Source organism: Cavia porcellus, unplaced genomic scaffold, assembly GCF_034190915.1.
Source record: "Cavia porcellus strain 051 isolate PalLab524CR breed Dunkin Hartley unplaced genomic scaffold, mCavPor4.1 scaffold_49, whole genome shotgun sequence".
In the NCBI taxonomy this organism is placed as follows: domain Eukaryota; kingdom Metazoa; phylum Chordata; class Mammalia; order Rodentia; family Caviidae; genus Cavia; species Cavia porcellus.
Genome location: NW_026947532.1, coordinates 5486532 through 5510440, shown reverse-complemented (window position 1 = coordinate 5510440; position 23909 = coordinate 5486532). Strand labels below are relative to the sequence as shown.

At 48.5% G+C, this 23909-nt stretch overlaps 2 protein-coding genes and 2 long non-coding RNA genes across 16 annotated transcripts in view; 2 read left to right on the top strand and 2 right to left on the bottom strand.

The window, feature by feature from the left end:
• Positions 1 to 14124, bottom strand: part of Kyat1 (kynurenine aminotransferase 1) — a 48993-nt gene extending 34869 nt beyond the window's left edge. For 2 of the 10 annotated variants that reach the window (XM_063244338.1, XM_063244340.1), the window contains exons 1-2: positions 13873 to 13903; positions 5555 to 5584 (exon numbers count right to left, since the gene is read on the bottom strand). In XM_063244338.1, coding sequence (XP_063100408.1) covers positions 5555 to 5584; positions 13873 to 13888 — 46 coding nt within the window. In that variant the 5' untranslated portion in view covers positions 13889 to 13903. Of the gene's footprint in view, positions 1 to 4912; positions 5074 to 5554; positions 5585 to 13872; positions 13904 to 13939 lie in introns of those variants that run through there. The other 8 variants (XM_013153515.3, XM_023565427.2, XM_063244337.1 and 5 more) reach the window with 6 other exon arrangements.
• On the top strand, positions 14107 to 18908 carry LOC134475006 (uncharacterized). The gene is made up of 2 exons (XR_010045999.1): positions 14107 to 14246; positions 18164 to 18908. It is a non-coding gene; the product is annotated as an uncharacterized LOC134475006 (long non-coding RNA).
• Positions 18909 to 20273: 1365 nt separating this feature from the next.
• On the bottom strand, positions 20274 to 23091 carry LOC134474969 (uncharacterized). The gene is made up of 2 exons (XR_010045938.1): positions 22942 to 23091; positions 20274 to 22735 (listed from the first exon to the last, which is right to left on the bottom strand). It is a non-coding gene; the product is annotated as an uncharacterized LOC134474969 (long non-coding RNA).
• Positions 23039 to 23909, top strand: part of Lrrc8a (leucine rich repeat containing 8 VRAC subunit A) — a 25297-nt gene continuing 24426 nt past the window's right edge. The window contains exon 1 of one of the 4 annotated variants that reach the window (XM_003470625.5): positions 23039 to 23180. The gene's annotated coding sequence lies outside the window, so the exon portion shown is untranslated. Of the gene's footprint in view, positions 23181 to 23660; positions 23821 to 23909 lie in introns of those variants that run through there. The other 3 variants (XM_005003970.4, XM_063244095.1, XM_005003971.4) reach the window with 3 other exon arrangements.

Here is a 23909-nt window from a genome sequence, read left to right as displayed (position 1 = left end):
ATAATGCATACCTCCTTATTCCCAGAAGCTCCTATGGCTTCTCCCTCCCAAAAGTCTGTGCCAAAGCTCAGGCAAGTAAAAGTTTACCCAATCCCCTGCACGCTCATGAAATAAATCAGCTTTCACCAGTCCCCAGAGCCCTACCCCCATTAGAGCCTATGTCAGGCAGAACCTGCTCCTTGTCTATAGGAGAGCCGCCACAGGCTTCTCTGTGGAGACTTCCTCTGTGCCCTCCCCCCTTATTAAACTACTTGCCTCTTCTCTTTTAATATTCTATGCTGCTCCAGATTGAGTACAAATCAGTCAATCAGTTAGTGCCGTTGACTCCAGCGGTTGGGAGGCTGTGTGGCTCTTGGGGAGTCTGTCCCCCGGTCTGAATCCCTCTCCAGCCTACAGACCTTTCCTCTCTGTTCCTCCTTTTCTCTCTCTGTTTCTTTTTCTGGGAATAGGGACTCCTCAGCCTTGCCATTTCTAGCCAACATCCAACACCAGCCTTCATCTCGTCAGGTCCAAGGTGAGCCTCCTCTCACTCTACTTTGCCTGTCCCAAATTGTGGCCAAGTCAGGACATCCCCCTACTACTCTACGTCCCTTTGGGACCTCTACATCCTTCAGCACTCCCCCAGGCCTCCTCTGGTGATGACTAGAGAAGCCACTGGTGGGACTGTGCTACTACAGGTGTGCCTCACTAGAGGGTGACGATTCTCTGCGGATTCACAACCCCCCCACTCCCCCGCCCCCCACCGTCCTAATTGGAACACATGGGTAATAATCATTACCCGACAAAACCACTCTTCTGGGCTGCGCTTAGACACACTGGGGCTAAAACAAACTCTCAGGCCAAAGAGGCTCACATTAGGAGATTTATGTAACTTTTACGACTGAAATGGCAGGTGGGGGTAAATACCTTATGTCTAGCTGCTGCAAGCCCTGACCTATTCCAAACCTCCAAGGCCTCCCAAATTCTTTTGACTCACTTCACAGGTCCTCCTCCTTTATCAGCTTTTCTTTCTTGTTTCTCAGACCTGATAGATAAAACACCTCCACATCCCACTGCCATAACTCATGCGAATTCCCCCCTTCCTCCTCCTCATCTCATGGTTACTCTCAGAAGACTACCCCACTGTCAGCTCCTCCTCTGTTTACCCAGCTCTGTCCCTCCTGTCTCTCCCCCTCCCCAATCATACTTGATCCTGCAGTCCTCCTAAACTCTCATTCCATTTCCCAAGCAGTACCAAACATTCAAACTAAATTCAAAACTGTCAGATCTTGGTCCTCAGTTCCTGCAGGGAGACCTCTTACATACGGCTTTCCATGTCTTCAACAATAGACAAAAACAGGATAACCTTAAGAAGGTTACATTCTGGGGCTGGAGATTTAGCTCAGTGGCATAAGTACCTGCCTTGCAGCAGGCGGTCGTGAGTTCAATCCCTGGTACCAATAAAAAGTTTTAAAAAAAGGTTACATTCCAAGAAGACCATAAAAAGGTTGTATTCCACGCTGAAACTCTAAGGCCAATTTAGGTCTACAGCAGCTCAGTGAGTGGCACCCAGGACTTGAGATAAAACACAGACTGGAGAAAAAAAGATCTAAAAACCTGAACCCCACCCCCACCCCCCATCATGCTTCAAGTGTGTTAGAAAAACGACACTGGACATGAGCCTGCCCTGACCCGCGGCCACGATTGGGAACCGGTCCCATCCGCAACCAAGAAGGCCACTGGAAGTGCGACTGCCCTGTCCGCCAGAGTGGGTAAGTCGTCACCTTCCCACCCTCACAGGATGGGACACTGCCACCTCAGACCCATCACCAGCTGAGCTGCTCCCCACCACTGCTGAAGAGGACTGATGGGGCTCAGGGCCACAATCACACTCACGTATCTCTCTCAGAGCCCTGAGTCTCGCTGGACATCTCAGGTAAAATCCTCTTTCCTTGTTGACATGGAAGCCACCCATAGTGTCTTCCTGAGTGTCATGGTTTATGTTTGTGTCCCCCAGGCCCCATGAGTTTACATTGTGTATTTGTGATTGGTTCATTGTCTAGTGCTTGGATTGATGGTGTAAGTGCTCCACCCACCTGGGGGTGGAGCCAGGATGTGATGTAATGACAGGAAGAAAGTATGTCTTTCTTTTTGCTGGTTCGAGCTTGCTGTCGGTGGCTGCCATGAACTGTGGCCCAGCCAGGCCTGCCTGTCTTGGAGCCAACTGAGTGTGGACTGAAACCTCCAAAAACTGTAAGAAATAAACCTTTCCTTTCCCAACTTGGGCATCAGGTATTTTGTCTCAGCGATGAGCATAAAGTGACTAAGAAGCATGTTCCCAGTCTGCAGTCTCCATTGTGGGAATTAACAGCCAACCTGCATGACCTCTGCAGAAAAAACCTACTCCCTGCAGACTTCAAACCCTTTCCTTACACAGCTGTCTTATTATCGTAAACTGTCCTGTACCTTTTTTTGATAAAAATTCTACTCCAAAAAAGCCTCAATTTCTCTTATACTCTCTCCCTCTCCCCACGGCTCTCATACTCCAATATCAGCCATCATAGTTGCTGACTCAGCCCTTCCCCTCCCCTCGCCCCTCACTGACCCTACAGTCTGAGAGTCCCACTCACGCCACCCACAGTACTCCGCTGCTGTTATGAATTAAAAACTGGTGGTCAGTTTAACGTCAGCTGAATTAAATCAGCAGGGTGCTGAGCATAGATGTTCCACCTGAGGAGAGTTAAGCGTAAATAGAGACTGGAAAAGGAGAAGTTATGGCGTTGAGGTGTTGAGGCATTGTGGGTTCTCCTACGAGTTGCTGTTTGAGCTGTTAGATTCTCCTGGAGAAGCTCTGGTCCTCACATCAAGCACTGCTTCCTGGCTCCAGAGTGGAAGACGTGTGCCGCTTGGTCTCCAGGATGAACTCATCAGGCTGGCTTCCTGGCAGGTACCCAACTGTGCTTATCATTGGAAGAGCTCAGCACCTCCGTGTCACTGAGGATGGCTGTGGTGCTTTTCAGGACAGCCCTGGTCTTTGTTGTGTGACTTCTCGGCTCCAGCACAGAACCCTCATCCCACCAGCACAGTTCCTTCACCCCACTGGTATGGACTTCCTAGCTTCCACTGCTGACCTTTGGGCCTTCCCAGCACGCCAGTAAAAGAGACTGGTGTGAGTCCTTCTTGTGAGCCCTAGACCTCCAGTTGGACTTGTGGGAGGCCTTGTCATGAGCTCTGGGTCTTCAACTGGACTCATGTGGGACATTGCTGTGAGATTCAGGCTGTTGGCTAAATATGTGTTTGGTGTTGTGGATAGATTTCCTGTATTTTCTTGTGTTAACTCTGGGTGACCATCATAAAATATTATAAAGTCCATGTCCTGATTTTAATTGTTCTGAATACAACCCCTTCCTACAACGGCTGCTAATTCACCTTAAACACCCCTCAGTCTTCTCTTCAGTACCCCAATGCCCAATAGCCCCTAAAGATCTCAGGGGCTCAAACCTATACTCTGCTGCTTATTAGCTAATGGGTTTCTGAAAGTCACTCACTTGCCTTATGACACCCCTATTGTCCCCTGTCCTCAAATCCAATAGCTCAGATTCCTCCACGGACCTCTCACTTTCCTGTGTTAGACTTAAAAATATACCTTTCACTATTCCCTTACATCCACAGTGCCAAGACCTTTTCACGTTTATATGGACAGATTCAGATACTTTTCAGTCCACCCAACTAACATAAACAGTGCTGATCCAGGAACTCAGATACAGCCCTCACTTCCTTAGCCAAACCTTAGCCAATGATCTCGCAACTGTAAATCTACAACCTAGTAAGCTCATTCAGTACATAGACGGCCTTCTACTCTGCTCTCCTTCCTATACCACAACAACGCAACACACAGCTGCCTTACTCAACCTTCTCTGTAGGAAAAGATATAAGGTCTCTCTCTCCAAAGCTCAAATCACCTCACCAAAGGTCCGATACTTAAGCCTCATGCTTACACTCATCACAGGGTCCATAACCTCTGACCGTAAGACTTTCCTTTGTGACTTACAGACATCAGTCAGTAAACAAATATTATCCTTCTTAGGTCTATCAAACTTTTTTCACCTCTGGATCCCCAACTTTGCTTCCTTAGCTCAGCCACTATATCAAGCCTCTTTCAGAACCCCTAGACCCTACTATACCAATTGACACTCCCTTCATGAAGCTTAAGGAGGCCCTCCTTAGAGTCCCTGCTCTTACACTTCCTAATCCTACTACACCCTGTATTCTATACACTACAATAGATAAACATAATGTGGTGGGGGCATTGGGGCACAGTAAAGGACATTCATTCCAGGCCATAGCCTACCTCACAAACTAGCTAGACACTGCAGTTAGAGGATGGCCTCCCTGCATTCAGGCTCTAGTACTTAGGAAGCCAAAAAGTTCACTTTAGGACAGACAATCACAGTCTACTCACCACACCATCTAGTCAATCTAATTTCTCACAGGATACTCCCAGCTCTAATGACACCATCACAGCTACAAGTACATCGAATTCTAATACAAGACCCCATTTCATAGTCTCAGCCAGCAACACCCTCAGTCTAGCCACCCTATTGCCCACTCCCACAACAGATACAGAGGTGAGTCCTCTTCATAACTGCACAGGTGTTCTCCAATTAACCCATACTCACTGCCCACATATACAGGATTCTCCTCTCTACTCCTACTCCAGCCCCTGTAAAACTCTGAGCTCCCCCAGGTCATCTACATTCCAGTTTTCTCATCCCTCCAACATCTTCAACAATACACTGATCTTTGCATTCCTCAACCCTCCGAGGGGCACACCCCAGACTCTCCTTTATCTCCAGGAGACTTAATCTATATTAAAATTCCTAAGGCCACAGGTTCAACTTCAACTCTTCAACCTAAGTAGTATGGACCTCACCTGGTAAACCTTGCAGCTCCAACTGCAGTGAAGGTAGAGGGATTGCCAGGCTGGTTTCACATCATCCAGATGAAGAGATACCATCTGCTGCCCGGTAATCTCGATCCCAAACACACTGAAGGGACTTTGTGGACCTCACATCCAATAGCTCCCACCCATCTCTGATACAGAGAAACACAGAGAAACACAACACAAACGCTAATGCTTTGCTGCCCTACCTGGTTGTGGCCTGTATACAGCTCTACCATCTCCTCTTCCTCACAGGTGCTCTAACACTCTACTCAAAAACAAAAAACAAAACAAAAAAAAACACCATTCTCCAAAGGCTTACAGTTCTCACACTCTGCATATTAATAATCTTACTGTTTACATTCCCCAATTGCCTTAGTTAATATGATAGGCTTCCTCCTCTACCTCAATCTATTCCTTCACCTAACCCTACAACACTCAAACACCCCAAAATATTCTTTTTTTTCTAGTATAGCTTTGCTTTATTTTATTTATTTTTTTTTAATTTTATTTAAATAAAGGCTAAGCAAAACAGAAAATAGGTAGAAATAATACATACATTCAGAGAAAAAAATAAACAGTAAGAAATCACTAGTTGGGGCCAGGATTTAGCTCAGCAGCATAAGCGCCTACCTTGCAAGCAGGCAGTCGTGGTTTCGATCCCTGGTACCGATAAAAAGGAAAAAGACAAAAAAAAAAAAAAAAGAAAAGAAATCACTAGTTGATGTTTACATATTGTCGTTTTACAAATAGTTGTTCAAGGTACAAGAGTGGAATATGTAAAGTGGGAATTCAAAAAGCGAGACTGCAAACAGTTCTGTTCAACTGTCCAACAAAAACATAGTAACATGGTATACTAATCCTATACTTAAACATACATGCAGTTATCTATATCTTCATTTATGTTTAGATTAAATAAACTAAAGCAGGTTAAAATCATTCTGAACAAAGAATAATAGTATTGCTGGATTTCACATCATGACACTCTGTGATCAGCACTGGGTACTGTAGTGTCTTTTTAAAAAATTTTATTTAAAGAAAGACAGAACAGAAAACGGGTAGAAATAATCCATAATTTCAAAGAAAAAATAAACAGTAAGAAATCACTAGTTGATGATTACAGATTGTCTTCTTACAAATACTTATTCAAGATACTAACGTGGAGTATATAAAGTGGGGATTCAAACAGTGAGATTGCAACCAGTTCTGTTCCAACTATCCAACGAAAACTTAGAAATACGGTTATCAATCCTATACACTTAAACATACATGCAGTTATCCATATTTTCAATTATGTTGACATTGAATAAACCCAAGCAGGCTAATATCACTCTGAACAAAGAATAATACTATTGCTAGGTTTCACATTATGACACTCCAGGATCAGCACTGGGTATTTTAGTGTCTCTTTTTCTTTAAAGTATCTGTTCATTTCATCATGTGTCATAAGATCTGTTCTCATAAACTACTTACAGATTCTACACATGCATGAGTCTTAACATGTATTTCTATCCTTTCTATATTAGAGAAACAAAGCAAGACAAAACAAAACATATTCCTATAATACATGAAATGAAATAAACATATAAGACCATTGTACAAAGAGTTCTACCATGGTTCCTGTGTTTCTCTTGTTATCTCCAATAGAATTGGCTATATCATCAGACATAGTATAATTGAATATATCAGTACATAACAGTATTAATAAAAACACAACTTTGTATATTCAAAAACCGGCAGTTATCAAACCAGAATGTGTATTGTAGCATCTTGTCATCTTCACTGTAGTTGCCTACACTCTCCAACTTGATACTATCAATCATATCAGTTTTGAATAAAATCTTCTCTGCCTCATTTCTGTTATGCTCCTGTTTGCCATTAGTTGTCTGCTTATCTTCTTCATTCTGCTTTCTGCTCCATTCATTGAGGCCTCTCTGCCACTGTTCCTGGAATCCTAGTACTTCTCTTTCTCTCTCTAGAATGCCCTGCAGTATTCTCTGTAGAATTGGATTGGTGGTTGCGAATTCCCCAAGTTCACCTTTGTCTTGGAAGCATCTTGTTTCTCCATTAATTTCTAGAGACAGTTTAGCAGGGTATATCAATCTGGGCTGGAGGTTATTTCCTTTCAAGGCTTGGAATATTTTGCTCCAGGCTCTTCTTGACTTGATGGTTTGTGTCGAGAAGTCTGCTGTTATTCTGATTGGCATTCCTCTTTAGGTTATCTGTTTCTTGTCTCTTAACAGCTTTTAATATTTTGTTCTTATATTGAATTTCTGGGATCTTGATTATTATTGCCTGGGTGTAGCTCTGTTTTGGTTGTAGATGGCTGGAGTTCTGTATGCCTCATATATCAGAATATCATTTCCTTTTCCTATGTTTGGGAAGTTTTTCTTAATTATTTCTGTGAATAACCTTTGTAGTTCCTTTGTTTGTACCCCAGCTTCTTCATTAACATTCTTTATTCTCAAGTTATAGATTCTTTTGTCATCTTCTAGCCTTTGTATTGTTACTGCTTGTTTCCTTGTTATTTTTAAAAGGTTTTTCCCTTTCATACTCCCACATTGCAAAATTGTCCTCCAGTTTGGATAATCTATCCTTAGTTTCTTTCAAGCTGCTTTGCCATCTTTCCGTAGAGTTTTTAATTTCCTGGTGATCTCTTTGAATCTGCTTCATGTATTCTATATATTTTTTTATATTCTTCATCAAATGGTTCTCTCCTTTGTTTGAGTTCTTCCCTTCTTCCATCTGTGTCTGCTTGAGGGGTGCTTAGTATCTCTTTAATTAATTTTCTTATATTTTGCTATATTTGGCTAAATATTTCCCTTTTGAACTCAACTATGAGGTCCTGAATATATCTCTTTATGTCCGGTGCTGTGTCTGATATTGCATGTTTGCTTTGCTGTTCTCATTCTCTTTGTATTTACCTGTCTTGGGTCCATGTTCTCAGTGTTGGGACCTGGGGACTTTTTGTTGTTGCTTCTTCTTCCCATCTTTTTTGCTTCTTCCAGGAGGCCTCAGTTTCTTTCTTTGTTGGTTACAATTCTTCTGAAGTGTGCTGGCTAGATGACCCTTCACACTGCAGTGTGCTAGTGAGCTGTAGACAAGGACAGCATATGCTGGCCCCTCACCTCCAGATCAGTCAAGCGCTGTGGCCTGTTCTGTATTACTTTGCGTCACCTCCCCTCCGGGTGTGGGCGGCTGGAGCACAGCAGCAAAGATCAAATATACTCACTGGCCACAGTAGTTCTCCAACAAGGAAGGTCACTCAGTATTCTCACAGCAGAAAAAGTGGGACACTATGCCATGTTGGGGGAAGAATGCTGCTACTTTGTCAACCAATCAGATATAGTCAAAGATCAGGTACAAAAAAACTCAAAAAACTAGCAGCTGATATATGAGGGAGATATTTCCCAGAAGCCACCCCTTGGTCTCTTCATGGTGGGACCCTCTATGGTCCCTGGCTCCCGTTCTAATGTCCATTATGGGTCCCATAATTACCATAGTATTTTTTTTGCTTTCTGCTCCTCATGCCTTTGGGCTCCTCTTATGATTTATCCAAGCCAGAACACAGGCGTTCACTACCAAAGAAATCCTACTACTGAGCGACATCACCACCTCACAAGCTCAGACAAAATGGATCCCTCAATCCCATTCTCTTCTACCTTAGTCCCCAACAATGCCCCTCTCCGCAGGAAGCAGTCAGAGAGGCTCCACGGTGCTCCCTAACACCAAAGAGATGGGAGTGTTAGATCCTCCGTAAGAGACACAGCTCAGTTATCATGGCAGTGGTTCAAAGCTGTGCCTGATAATGCATACCTCCTTCTTCCCAGAAGCCCCCTCCCAGAAGTCTCTGCCAAAGCTCAGGAATGTAAAGGTTCATCCAATCCCTTTCACTCTTACAAAACAAATCAGCTCACACCAGCCACCAAAGCCTTCCACACATCAGAGCCTACATCAGGCAGAACCTGCCCTTTGTCTGCAGAGAGCCGCCACAGCTTTCCTTGTGGTGACTTCCTCCGAGTCTCCCGCTTAGTAAACTCTTTTCTTACCTATTTGCCTCCTCTCTTTAATATTCTGCACTGCTCTAGATTGAGTACAAATCAGTCAACCAGAAACTTGGTCAGAAACAAAATGGTCCCACCTTTGTCACATTTCCTATAGGTCCTTGGTCACGCCATACTACAGCATTTCTGAGGCGGGGATAATACTGTAAAACTCAGGGCTAGGGATGTAGCTCAGTGGTAGGACCCCTGCCTCGCATGCACCAGGGTACTTAATCTGTAGCAGCCCAAAAATAGAAAATACAACAGCCCACAAGCTACAGAATTGCTTCCTGGTCTACAGTAACCTGTCACTGACAATCAGCTATTTCTTGTATCTCTCTGGTTGATGGGACAAAATACCTGATACCCGCATGTGAAAGGAGGAAAGGTGTAATTTGACTCACAGTTTGTAGAGGTTTCAGTCCTCAGTTAGCTAGCTCCGGGCAGGGTGGCATGGCAGAGGAGAGACAGTCCATGGTGGGGCAGGCAGGAAGCAGGAAGCAGTGGGCCTCCCTTTCCCTTTTATCTCGTCCAGGCTATTGAATGGTGCAATCCACATCAGGTAGATCTTCTCGTAACCCACACCCAGGTCCAGGCTAAACCAGTCAGTGGACTAATGTAGTTACCGCACACTCAGTCTATATTCATTCACCACAGATCCAGCCACCTCCAAAAAGCAACACTTATGTGTGTGTGAGACTTTGGGGGACATCCAGATACAAGCCATAAGAAGCTATTATCATTTAAACCAAGCCTGGTATGGTGGCACACACGTGTAATCCCAGCTACTCAAGAGGCTGAGGCAGGAGGAACCTGTGCAACCTAATAGGACCTTGTTTCAAAATAAAATAGAAAAGGGCTGGAATGTAGCCAGGGTGTAGCTTCAATTCCCAATTCTCAAAACAAATCAAAGAGTAAGGCAACAACAACAACAAAAAGAACTGTAACCACAAAACAAGAAAGTCTCTATCAGATAATGAAGCCAGATACTTTACTTGGATCAGCTAAGCAGAATTACCATGAGATAAACTCCTGGGAAACCTGTTTATTGAGTTAATGGTTTACTCTAAGGGAAAGGTTGGCCTGAGATCTACCCAACACAGGACTTAACACCTAGGGCCCCTTGGATCTGGAATTGGCAGAAGAGACAGAAATGGCTTTTGCAGCCCATACTGCACGCAGGTTTTCAGCTCAGGAGATTCTTGGGGTTCTGAGTGTGACAGGTAGAAGCCAAACACCCCATCCTTTTCTTCTCTCTTGGTACAGGATCCCGATTGAAAACTGAAATCTCACTCCCACGGGCATCTTTATCCATGAAGATACCCACCACAGATGTAGATAGGTAGGCAGGAACCACTGAGAAGGTCCCACACTGCTCTACCTTGGAAATGACTTACCCAAAGTCAGAGTCCCAAACACACACGGTATCCCAGTATGTGGGAAGCTGAGGCAGGAGGATCACAGTGCGTTAAGGCCAGCATGGGTACCTACTGAGTTCCCCCAGCCTAGCTATACAACAAGACCTTGTCTTGAAAAAAATAAAGAACAAAGAAACAACACAAGAAAATACCAGAGTCAATGTTTCAGAAAAGCAAGGCAGGCATCCAGCTAAGTTCAAAGTTCCTACCGCTGCCCAGCAGTGTTGCAGAAAATGTTCAAGGCGGGGGTGGTGGTGGTGAATGAAGGACTTGGTCATTGCAGTTATGTGTCCTCTGTTCTTCTGTCACCTCGGCCTGGATTAGGAAGCTGCAGCCTGGCCCTTTGGAGGTTCGTGTAGAGTTAGCGAAGGTGGGGGAGCCAGGGCAGCACCACTGGAGACCTCCTCCAGGAGAAAATGATGATCCAGGCAACAGCCACACAGCAGATTGCCAACTGCACAGTCTCTGATCACGCCAGCGTCCCCAGATCCTTAGCCGGGGTGCAAAGGGGTCTCTGTTTCTGTCTCTAGCCTCACCACACACTTTTCACTCACAGATTAAAGTCACCTGCTGGGAGAGCCTTTCGCTGACTCTCCCCTGCTGGGGCCGTGTCCTCTCTTCCCTGTCCCCAGGCTGTCAACACTGAGACCAACTGCTGTCTCATTTGCTGTCCCTGCTGGACTCCCAGGATGGGAGCTGTGTGCAAGTCCTGTTCTCCAGCAGCCCCTCAGCCTCTGATGGCTCACCCAGCGCACAGCAGCTCCCAAAGCCCAAGCACTGATGGTCTCAGGAAGCTGTGGGAGAGACTGAGGGACCCGACAGCCTCTCCTGAGGCCCTGTGGGAACCCCCTGGGGCCACTTCCCAGGGGGTTACTTCTCTGTGCCTCACTTATGCTTCTGCAAACTGGGACTGATCGCATGCGCAGTACGTGCTGTGACACGTGCTGTCCCATAGGACCACTTAGTATCTGCTACTGTTGGGGGCCAGAGGACGTGAATATTTTCCTGTGCTGTGGGCCAGACAGTGTGACTGGGATCCCTTGGTCTCAAGGCTGTTGCGACCTTGCTTTGGGAAACAGAGCTATGGGGAAGGCTGTGGTGCTTCCCGGCTGTGCAGGGAAGGCCCAAACTGCTGATGCTCCTAAGGGAAGGTACATCTGCCTAGGACAATGCACAGGACACAGGCATCCGGGACACAGGGAAGAACGTCTCCATCTATCACAGCTGCTGTTCCAAGACAACCCTAGCGCTCTTTCTTCTGTGCTGCTGCTTGGCTGAGGACAGTCGGCTGGCTGCTGAGACGGGTGTGCCCGTCCCCTGGTACCTTAAATATAGTCTTTTTTTTTTTTTCCCATCGTCCCTATCCCTTGCCTGACAGGTACTGGGGGTCTGATCAGCTCCCAGCATGCTACTGTGACAGTGACTGTTTTTGGCCCTGTTTTTATTTCTTTTTTGCATGCAGTGCCACAATCCCAGCTATTTGACTAGAGGACTGCAAGTTCCAGGCCATTCTGGGCAACTTGCTGGGACCTTCACTTAAAAACAAGAAAATGATAGCAGTAAGAGCTTATTACTTGGGAATATGAGATGCATAAGTACATTTTAAAAACAACAACAACAAACTCCAACTCCAAATGCTGAAAGTGGCTCCTGCTGAGAGGTAGGATGGGGACATTATAGAGGGGCAGACAGGTGATCACTTCCTGTCATCTGCCTGTAGTACAGTCCATTCTTTATCTTTTGCTCTTTTTTTGCAACACTAGAGATTGCATCACTGTTCTTTTTGCCCCTGGGGATTGAACCCAGGGCCTTTGCATGGAGCTACATCCCCAGCCATTTGTTTATTTTCTGGGTTTCAGACGGAGTCTAAACTAGGGTCAGTCTTGTGATCTTCTTGTCTCAGACTCCCAGAATTACAGATGTGCTCTACAACACCCAAATAATGTGGTTATTTTTGTTACAGGCAGGGATATGGAGGACCGGGAGGAGGTGCCCTGTCCAAATCTGCCTGGAGGCTGGAAACTGGCAGGCAGCCTTGAACTTCATTCTGAGCTCTCACTGTCCCTGTTTCCTTCTTTCCCCCAGACTGTCTTCCCATGTGTCCCACTTGTTCCATCACTGAACAGTCACTGGGTGTCAATTGTGTGCTGACATGTGACTGACAATAAAACCACTCCTGGAGCCAGGTGTGCTGGTGCACTCCTGTAATCCCAGCACTCAGGAGGCTGAGGCAGGGGATTGTTGCAAGTTTTAGGCCAGTGTGGGCTACAAAAGGAGCCCAAGGACAGCCTAAACCACATAGCAACATCCTGTCTCAGAAAGACAACAAAACAAAACAAACAAAAAACCCCAGCTCCTGGGCTGGGGATGTAGCTCAATGCCACAGCACCTGCCTGGCAAGCCTGAGGTGGTGAATTCAGTTCCCACTACAAAAACAAAACAACAACAACAACAACAACAAAAAACCCCAGCTCCTTAATAACAGAGAATTGGTCACGGTAGGCAAGACACTTGTATAAAATGCCCCAGCAATCAAAGTCCAGCTTGTTCATTTCTGGTTGTGACACTGCTAAATTCTTTAACTTCTCTGAGGCATTTTCCTCCTCAATTAAAAGGAGAGAAAAAGACCTCTCAGAGGGAGAGCTGAAAGCAGTATCAGCTCAATAGGTAGCTTCATCATTTATACATATATATATATATATATATGATTACATATTTATAATCATCATTTATACAATACATATGATTTTTTTGGAGTCAGAATCTCACTATGTATTTCTGGTTGGTCTTGGATTCACTGTGTTTCCCAAATTCTAGATGATCCTCCTGCCTCAGCCTCCCAAGTGCTAGTGCTAGGATTACAGGTATGTGCCCCACACCCTGCTCATCATTTTATTTTGGATGATCAAATGGTGCACAAGGTAGCTAGTATGTCCCCCTTACCACGTACCCAGGACCCCAGTTCTCCTGTCTTGTGCATCTCATCAATTAGCGGGTTGGCACAAGGCAGATACAGCCACAACCACATCCGCAGACGTCCTTACACGAACGGGAGCAGCGTTCAAACTGTTCTTTCTGCCCCTCCTTTTCCACCAAAGGTACCTTGCAAGTCCTCCCGTATTAGTGAACAGTGAACACTTGACGCTTTTAATGGCTGCACAGTTCTCCAACGTATGGATTATTATTATTTTCAAACTCGACTGACGTTACTACTGTCACCCTGGGAACTGCGAGGGCCTGTAGAGATCGAGTTGGCAACCGAGGACAGTTTCAGATCCAATTCGCTGTTACCTTGAGCTTCCAGTTCACCGCCTTACGATTAAGGGAAAGGGACGTAGGTACAAAAAGCATTGCCCGAGCACAGCTCAGCTAGCAGCGCGCCTAAATTATCTCGAAGAACTGTTTTATCTTTTCGAGGAAGTCACACAGCACATAAGAGTAGCACCAAACACATCAAAAGTTCTGGCACCCTCAAGCTCAGAACCCTTACCAGATTCTCCTGGCATCGGAACCCGCCCTTAGGTCAGCCGCCTTGGGAATCAGCTACTACTACTCACCTCCTTTTGAACTGCTTCTCCGCTGCAGCTTAAGTGTATTCCTAAGGTTACCGAAGTTCCTATCCCTTTAAAGGGGCCGAGCCGTGGATCAGATACTTCCGCCCAGAAGCAACATGGCGCTGGCGCAAGAGAAACGGTTACCCGAAGGCGCAGAGACAACCGCCACTGAAACGTTGGCTTCGCTTTGCCCGCCCCGCGCAGCCCATCGATGACGTCACTGCCGTACGAAGCAGCTGAATGGCCGGGTTACTAAACCTCACGTCAGGCTTCAGCGGCCGGGCGCAGAGAGCCTAGGTGGCTGAGTCAGGTGAGGAAAAGACGCTTGACCTGTCAACTCTGGAAGTCCATTCAGACGCGCCCTGCCTCTGCCCGGTGTCACGTGCCCTGGGCAGTTCAGGCTGTATGCCCAGGGCGGTCCGCCTGGGATTCCTGAGGCCGCCGGGATCCGCTTTCTTTTCCACTCCCGCGGGCGCTGGGTCCCCGCGTTCCACGCTCTCCTAGGGCCGCGGCGCGGGAGTTTCGCTGCCGTGTGCTCTGCCAGGGAGCTTCCGCCTGCCTCCCCCGGGTCCGCTTGGCTCTTGTAGGCCGAATCCCCTCGACCTCCTGGCGCATGCGCGCTCCCGCTTGGCGCGGGTTCCACTTCGGGGTGCTCTCTTTGCCGGCTTTCTGAAAGCTTGCATCTCCTAGTTTTGTGGCTGCGTCCCCTGCCCTTGAACCCCTCTTTCCTCTTGATCAGAAGGGACAGCTCCTTGGCCTAAGATCGCAAAAGGATGCCCCAGGCAGGAGGTGATTAGGCCCCGATTCCAGGCCGATTTGTGCCATGTGGTTGCTGAGGCTTCAGGCAGTTTTTATACCCGTCTGAGCCTTGGATTTCTCTTGTTTGAAAAGAGACAGTGTTAGAGGCTGTCTCTTGCCAGCGTTTTTTAGACCCGAATTCATTGATGTCACGCAGGCGCATAGTATAGTAAGTGTCCCAGAAAGGGGTCCTGAATCAGGTGGCTCACGTATAAGCCTGCTGGATAATGCAGAGAACACATTCAGGTTGTTGTCTCATATCATCATCTGGAGACATGTGGGTAATGGCCATTGTCCCCTGTTTACAAGTGGTAAGGCAGGCTCAAATTCTATCCCCGGTACCAGAAAAATAAAATAAATGAAGATTGAGGCTCAAAGGAGGAAGGAACAGGCCCCAACTCCTGGAGAAGGGTTTCCCTTCACCTCTATTACTTCAGTGTATCTACTGTCACAAAGATCAGCAGATTGCTTTTGTTTGATTGGTTGGCAGCCTTTGCAGGGCCAGAGGCAGACAGATGTGAGAGCACATTCTGAAGGCCTGGTGTGCTGCCTGCCACCCCCACCTTTCCCCTGGCTGTGCTGAGGATTTCAGCTTCAGAGGGAGGCGGCAGGAAGTGGTGTGAGAAGCTTGCTATCTTATGGTTTTTTTGGGGGGGTCAGGTAGGGGGACAAGTTCAACACACCCAGGCCCTGCCCTGTGGAGTCTCTTGTTGGTTTTGAAGAACTCTGTTCCTGGAGAGAGGCAGTCCTGCTTTAGTGAAAGGGAATTCTTCCTCAGTACCAGGGGCACCCTATGGGCAATAGCAGGACCAGCTTCTAGGTTAGACCTGCAGGCTTTGGCCTCTGCTGACAGCCTGAGGCAGGGCCACCTCGTTCATCTCAAGTGTCCACCCGTGCCCATTGAGTAGAGTCTGTGATTGCATAAGCCTGGGTTTGGCCCTTCAGGAACAGGTTGGCCCTAACTCATTGGAAGCTTTGTCTGGCTCTTGTTGGAATGTTTTTGTATGTCACCCAAGAGGAGCGTGAGAAGCAGGAAGACTCCCTGTGACCTGACTCTAAATTTGTTCTTTAGAGCAGTGACTTTGGAAGGGTTTTCTTTGTTTTGGTTTTTGCGTGTGTGTGTGTGGGGGGGGGGTGTCTTTTTGAGACCGGGTCTTGCCATGCAGTTCAGGATGGCCTTGAACTCACTTTGTAGCCCAGGCCAGTCTCAAACTGCAACAATCCTCCTGTGTCAGCCTCCTAAAATCTGGGATTATAGGCGTGCGCCACTATACCTGGCTTCAGAAAGGGCTTTTTTTTTTTTTTTTTGTCTTTTTCCTTTTTATCAGTAACGGGGATCGAACTCACAACTGCCTGTTTGCAAGGCAGGCGCTTAAGCCGCTGAGCTAAATCCCCAGCCCCCCAGAAAAGGTTTTTCTTTTTCGTTGTTTTTGGTTTTTGAGACTGTTTCACTATACAGTTCAGGCTGGCCTTGAACTCAGTTTGTACTCCAGGCTGGCCTGGAACTCAGCAATCCACCTGCCTCAGCCTCCAAAGTGCAGGGATTACAAGTGTGCACCACCACACCTGGCAGGTTTTTCTTGTTTTTGGGTACTAGGAATTGAACTCAGGACCATGCACTTGCTAGGCAGGCACTTGCACTGCTGAGGTATATCTCCAGCCCTCAGAAGGATTTTTGAAAGTGAGATTTCAGACCTGTCTAGTGGAATTCAGCTCATGTCTTCACTTCTGTCCAGAACTTTTGCTTCACCTGCCTCCAGTCCCACACAGCCACATCTGTGATCTTCATGAGAGTCCTTGGCTCAACAGAGCATTTATCATGTCCTGTGTGTTGGCTGGGGAAACCAGGGGCCCAGGGAAAGGTGTCCAGGCTGTTTGATGGCACCTCTCCCTCCCTGGTGGCTGCAGGCAGGACCATCAGGGATGTGTGTGTGTAAGAAATAGCAGAGGCTCTGGGCTAGAGCCTTGTGTGGCTGGAACAGATGGTAGGAGGAAGGGACCAAGTTAGTTGGCATGAGCCTCAGGCACCCACCCCTCTCTTTTGTCTACTTTTTATATCATAAGACACAGGGGAGACAAGAGTCTCAGGTTCCCTCCCAGAAAGAAAACTGAGGCCCTGGGAGAGAAGTTGCTATGCCTGGGCCAGGAGGCCAGGCCAGCTAAACAAGGCTGAGCCCACAGAAGGCACCAGGATACTGCCTTGGGGCACCCAAGAGGGGCTCCTGTGGTGAGGAGCCACTGGCCTAAGTGTGCTCAGGTGTGACCTTGGGCAAGTCAGCTGCTCTGGCGTGAAGGCTGCTGGAATGATAAGAAGAGCCCGCAGCTCCCTCTCCCCCTTATGAAGAGCCGGAAGTGTGGTGTTTCTGTCACCTCCTGGGCTCCCCCGTACCTGCTGGAGGCGGCAGTGCCAGGGCTGGTTCAGCTGGGCCTGAGTCAGAAGCCTGGTGGCCTCGCTCAACCTGTCAGCTTTTTCCTGCTGAGCCTGTGATACTGTGGAATATGTATCTGGGCTTCTAGTCCATTTCCTGACATACAAGCCTCCAAATCCTTGCGTCTCCGCAGGGAAGAGTGCCATGTATGTGGCTGGGGATCCCCAGATGACAGATGGGGGGGGCTGGTTGCCAGGGAAACCAACCATGTGATTTAGTTTTGCAACTTTCATTCCCATCCAGGGTGGGGAGATAATGAAGGTTGTGTTGAGGCCAGGCATGGTGATGGAGGTCTGTAATCCTAGCACTTGTGAGGCTGAGGCAGGAGGATTGCCCTGAGTTCAAGGCCAGCCTGGATTACATAGCAAGACCCTGTCTCAAAAAAAAAAAAAAAAAAAGAATCCCTTTCAAAATACTCCCCCTCACTTCAAACACACTTATCATACTTGTCGTTTTCGGAAGCAGTTCTGAAAGTCCTCTTTCATGGATGTCTTTTTTTGGTACCGGGAATCGAAATTAGGACCTTGCACTTGCCGGGTAGGTGTGCGCCACTGAGCTGTATCCCCGGCCCCTTGTGGATGTCTTTAGTTGTGTTTGGCTGCCTCAGCGTCCTGAAGTGATTACAGACAGTAACCTGTCATGGTCATTTTGACTGTGAGGCGGAGCCAGAAGTCACGTCCTTCCAGATCTGGTGAATGAGGTGGTGGGGCCACAGCGGTGTGTCTTTACAAGCCAGCCTTTCGGTGGTGCTCGCTCTGCAGCCGCGTTCAGTTTGTTTTTTAAAATCACAACACATGAAGACTCCCTTGAAAGGAATTCCAGCATTGCTTCAGAAAGTGACAAGCAGAGTGGAATAAGCATGTTTGAGATGAGGAGTATTGTAGGGGAGATAAATGGCAGCGCATCTTTTGTTGCAATGCATTTTTTTTTTGTCTTTTTCTTTTTTATCGGTACCGGGGATGGAACTCACGATGGAACTCACTGCCTGCTTGCAAGGCAGGCGCGTATGCCGCTGAGCTAAATCCCCAGCCCTGCAATGCATTTTTAAAAATTTAAACACTGAGACAGCGGCCCTTCCAGGGGGAGAACCAGCAGCAGCTCCTGAGACCCACGCCATGTTGGAACTTAGGACACTGGCAAGCCAAGCAAGCACCTCCCATCCCTGGTAAGCAGAGGCAGTGTGGCAGACTACAGCCCTTTCAGGGGGAGAACCAGCAGCAACTCCTGAGATCACGCCATGTTGGAACTGAGGACGCTGTGAAACCCAACAACCAGCCTGCCTCCCTGCTGGGCAGTAGTGAACCTGCTGATGCATGGCCTGGGGTCCGATATCCCACTTCCCCTACCCCTCTTCTCCCCCCCCCCAGCCCATTAGCGGGTGGGAACCAGAAATCTGAGCATCTCCAGGGAGGTTGACCATAGCAAATTGGGGGGGGGGCTTCCTTCTGCCATCTCTTTGAAGGCAAATATTTTTATTACTTTTGCTCTTTTCTGATTGATGGTATGGCTCTATTCAGTATTCTGTTTTGATGGATTCTATAGTGTTCTATGTTTCATCTCATTTTGATATACGTGATTGAAAGAACAACTATTATAAAGATAACAAAATATACTGTGATACCTATTACTGTTATCCCGGTAACCTGCTGTGAAGGTCTGTACCAATTTCATTGTACGGTCTTAGTTGGCTTTATTCTGTCTTGTTCTGTTGTATTCTTCCAAAATAAAATTTTAAAAAATTTAAACACTGTATATTTTGATCATATGTCATGGGTATACAGTATTAAATTCCATAAAAACCCAGAGAGGCAGGCATGGTGGTGAATGTCTGTAATCCAGACTTAGCAGGCTGAGGCAGGAAGATCACTGTGAATTTGAGATCACCCTTTCTCAAAAAACAAAACCTCAAAGGACTGTTCTAAGGGCTCTGGACTGCTGAACGCAGAAGCTCCCCTCAGCTCTTTCGTGGCTCTCTGTGAGGTCCTTTATAGAAGGCGGTGATGTAACTAAAACGCTTCCTTGGGGATGGAAGATTTGAGCATATCATGCACATCCATAAGGTGTTGCCAGATTTTTAGTAAACCTATGGGATAAGATTATTGGTCAAATTAAGAAAATTTATAGGCTGTCATATTTTGGGGGTATGGGGAGTCAAACTCAGGACCTTAACCTTGCTGGGCAGGTGCTTATGCCAGTGAGTTAAATCCCCGGCCCTGGAAGTGATCTTTAAAGACCATTTCATCAAAGCTTCTATTACTACAAAAAGAAATTTTAAAAAATTAAATGCTGCCTTGAGTTCTGCCAGCTGCTGTAGCAGATTAATGGGGCCCACGGAGGACACCTCATGGGCTGCTGCAGAGCCGCCCAGCAATGCTGGGCAGGCAGGGCCTTGGGGCAGACACGGTCTGCAGTCTGTGCTGGGCTGCGCAGCGGGAGGAGCCCAGAATATCTGTCCAGACATGGCTTGCATCTGCAGGTGCGCCGTATGGCAGCCCACTCTCCAGAGGACAGGGTGACAGTGGATCAGGGCCCTGGGGCCCCGTCTGGAGGATAGTGTATGGGGGACGGGGTGCTCTGGGCCTGCCTCATCTCCCCAGGGCCAGGGGCATCTGAGGAGGGGCAACTTTGAGAAGAAAGGGGGTCTCATTTTTGTAGAAATACAAGCTAACAATTTTGGGAAAAGTACAGAAATACCTGTCTGTCGTGGCCACAGCTGTGGGAAGGAGCAGATGTGTAAATCCCTGACACATCTCTGCACTGCCAGTGGGAAGAGGCTTTTCAGTATGGACCTAGCAATTCATATCTAGGTGTACGTCCTATAATCCTGGCATTTTTCTCATCCTTGCAGGCTGGATCTTCTAATAGGCATTATGTCACTAGCAGAGACTAGCTGTTTAGTAAATTTTTAAAAAGCTGCTCAATAAACTTTTTGTTTGTTTTTTTGTCTTCATTGTGCCTGTAAGCACTTGGGAGGCTGAGGCAGGAAGATCACTGCATGTACAAAGCCAGCCTAGATCACATAGTGAGTTCAAGCCCAGCCTGAAATGCATTGCAAGACCCTGTCCCCTTCCCCCCAAAAAACCCCAAAACAACAACACAAAAAACCCTGCTTCCTGCCGCATAGTAGCTCCACACTTCTTTATTTCTTCAGCAAATATTTTACTGGACTCCAATTGTGTGTGTTTCTCTGTGTTGGCTACCAAGCATACATGGGTAAATAGGACATTTTCCATAAAGCAGTGCTATACCTAATGAAGGAGACAGTTAACTGGCATTTTAATACAGTGAGAGCCATAACACAAAGAATTCTTAGAAATCTCAATAAGGAGAAACCAAGCAAAAAATGAATGAGAAACTCATTTAAAAAAAAAAAACCTCAAGAGAGCCAGTGATATAGCTCAGCAGCATAGCATCTGCCTGGCAAGCACAAGGTCCTGAGTTCAATTTCCAGTATCCACCCCCCAAAGTCAGGATGGGGCTGTCTCAAAGTGATAGCCTGCACACTTAGCTCAGCTGCGTGGAATTGTCTCCTGTGATCCTCTGTCGCCCCCACGTGGATTGTAAAAGCCAGAGTCTGGCCCTTGGGAGTTTGTGGACGTTGAATGTGGGGCTTGTGGAAGGGCAGCTTCAGTGGCACCACCCCAGAGCCCTGTGGTAGAGGGGAGGAAGACACACTCTCTTCCTCCCCTGTCTCTAGCTGTGCGTCCCTGATCATGTGAGTTTCCCAGACTCCTTAGCAATCTTCAGGCCAGGCTGGGGATAAGCCAATGAGGTTGCCCCACTTTACTCCCCAGCCCTGCCACACGCATTCTTTTACTTTTCACTCACAGGGTCAGGGATTTGGCTCAGTGGTTTTAAGCACTTGCTTGGCAAACATGAGTTTGTGAGTTTGATCCCCAGTTCTAAAACAACTTCATACAGATTAAATATGAAAGAGTTGCTGGCCCAGACCGGACACTGTAACCAGGAAAGGCTGCAGCTAGGTTAGAAAACTCCTGCCTCCCCCCGCCCCCTATAGACTTGACTGTAACCCTATACCCCCTCCCTAGGAACTTGCTTTCTGGCGCTAAACCTGTGCGCCAATGAAATACCTATACATCTCTAATGGCCTTAGGGCACTGCTAAGCTTAGGCTATTTATATTCCCCCACGCCACGTGTCCGAGAGAGATCGCCAGAGAGAGAGATCGCCAGAGAGAGAGATCGCCGGTCAGAGAGAGATCGCCAGATTCCAGCAGCCAGTGCGCCAGTCTCCTCTCCCCGGGGCCAGCGGGGGGTCTCTCTCCCCGCATTCCCGAAATAAAGCCACCGCTGCCCACTACTTTCACGGCCGTCCACTCCACTCCTTCCACGGACCTCGGACCTCGACCTCTTCTTCCTTCCTCCTCCCATCCTCTTCCCTTCTTCTCGACCTCGACCTCTTCTTCTACCTCTCTCCCTCTTCCCATCTCCCCTTAAAGTCACCTTCTGGGAGAGCCTTTCCCTGACTCTCCCCTGCTGGGGCTGCGTCCTCTCCTCTCTGTCCCCAGGCTGTCAACAGGGAGGCCAATTACTGGCTCATTTGCTGCCCCTGCTGGACTCCCAGGATGGGAGCTGCAAGCAAGTCCTGTTCTTCAGCAGCCCCTTGGCCTCAGCCGCGCCTAAAGCCTGAGACTAGAAGGGTTCCTTTAACCACTCACATGCTTCACTTACAGTTATGTAAAATGGGACTGAACCATATGAAAGGACTGTGTGTGACTCAGAGGGAGGGGCTGTGTTTGCTAGTGTAGTCATGGCTATTCATTGTAAAGGTGGGAGCACATGCAAACCCAGGGAGTGGGCTGGGTGCAGTCTCAAGACTGCAAAGGGGAGAGTCTTGAGCTTTAGCGGGACTCTGGCCATCACCGTTAGCTTCTTGATGTCCTTCCCAAGTGTGTGCCCTGTCTGTGCCACTTGTCCCATGTACCAGCCACGACTGGCTGGTGTTCACCTTGTGGCCCAGCCAATTAGCAACTTGTGCCCATCATCAGATAGCTGGTCCTGGTGCACACACTCGCCGATACAACTGCATGCACCTCCAACCTAGTACTCAAACGGCAGCATGCCACGCGGGTGCCAGGTCTCCACTGACTTCTGCTTGTGCATCTTATCAGACAGCTAGTGCGTCAGCCCACACCGTGTATACCCCGCTCACTAGCAGTAGCATCGCAAGGCTGTTCTTTTTGCGTTTCTTTCCACCTAAGGTATCTCGGAAGTCGTCCGTATTGGTGCGCATTGAACATTTTTTGTTTTAACGGCTGCACGGTTTTCCAACGTATGGATATTTTCCTCCTCGACTGCCATTACTTTTGTCAGTGTAAAAAAGTGTAGGGTCGCAGGAGGCTCCATGAAGATGCAGAGCTGGCGTCCAGACACTTGATTCCAGCTCCATCTGTGCCCGGAATTCCCTGCTGTCCCGGGCTGCATCTTCTCCAGCAGCAGGATCTTGGGAAGGGGATGTGGGTGCACGGAGGATGGGGCGGGCTGCTGCCGGGTCCGAGCGCGTTTCGGTTTCCAGCCACTCAGCGCACCAGCGACACCCACGCATTACGCACCCTGGAACAATGGAAGTCGGAGTCCTTTAATATATCTCCGCGAACTGGCGCCTAACCTCCAGTCGGTCACGCGCTGAATCACTTCTACTCACTACCTCTTAAGTTTCTTAACCGCTAGTCCCTTAGCGTTCTCTCTTAAGGTCACAGTCGTTCCTGCCCCTTTAAGAGGGCGGAGCCTTACCTCCGTGGTTTCCCGCCCGAACCTACCTGGCGCAGGCGCACTGAAGGGAGGCAAGAAAGGCCTTTACAACTCCCTTTACAAACATGGCGACGCCCAGGGTGCCGCGTTCGCGCCCGTCGCTGACGTCACTTCCGGGGCGGAGGAGGCTGAGTGGTGCAGTGAGGGACAAACAAAAGGAGGCGCCGGCAGAGCGCGGCGGTCAGCCGCCGGACGGGGCGGCCAAGGCGAGGATTACCTGCTGCGCTGCCGGCCGCGGCTTGCCGAGGTGAGTGGGTCGGGTGGGGAAAGGGGCGAGAGCTGTCACCTCTGGGAACCCATTCGGAAGCATCCCGTCCGTCGCCCGGCCCCACGCGTTTGGAGCTCTCGGACTGCCCCCGCCGCGGTATCCCCCCGGACTCCCGCGGCTGCTCCGTGCGACGCCCCCTGCCCTCTCTGCCAGGCGCCGGGTCCCCGCGGCCCCACCCTCCCGCCGGTGTCGGGGCGCGCGAGCCCCCTCCAGGCACCCCGTCCCTCCTGTGTCCTCCTCACCGGCGTTTCCGCCTGGCTCCCCCACGTCCCCTTGTCATCTCCTGGGTCCCCATCACTTCTGCTCCACACACACTATCCCCTTCCCGGGGGTCTCACCCCTGGGCGCTCTCTTTGCCAGCTTCTTTTTCGCTTTCATCAGTTCCCTCCAGGTCCCTTCTCTTAGGTCCCCACCCCCGCCCTCTACCCTTGGATTGGTCCGACTCTTGATCTGGAGGAGACAGTGCCCTGACACAGGAACAACATCCCTGACTAGGGTCTTAGGACCCGGGGTTGGGGTTCTAGCGATGACCGAAGCCCCTGCCCTGTCCCTTGCATCCACAGCCACGGGGGCGGGAGGTGCAGATCCAGTGAGCTCACTGCTTGGGCCAGCTGTGTAGGTGAGCTGGCGATCCAGCACGCTGGTTCCAGGCTGAAGGATCATAGCTTGGGGATCATGGGGTCCGTGATGATTCTGCGACTTTGGAGG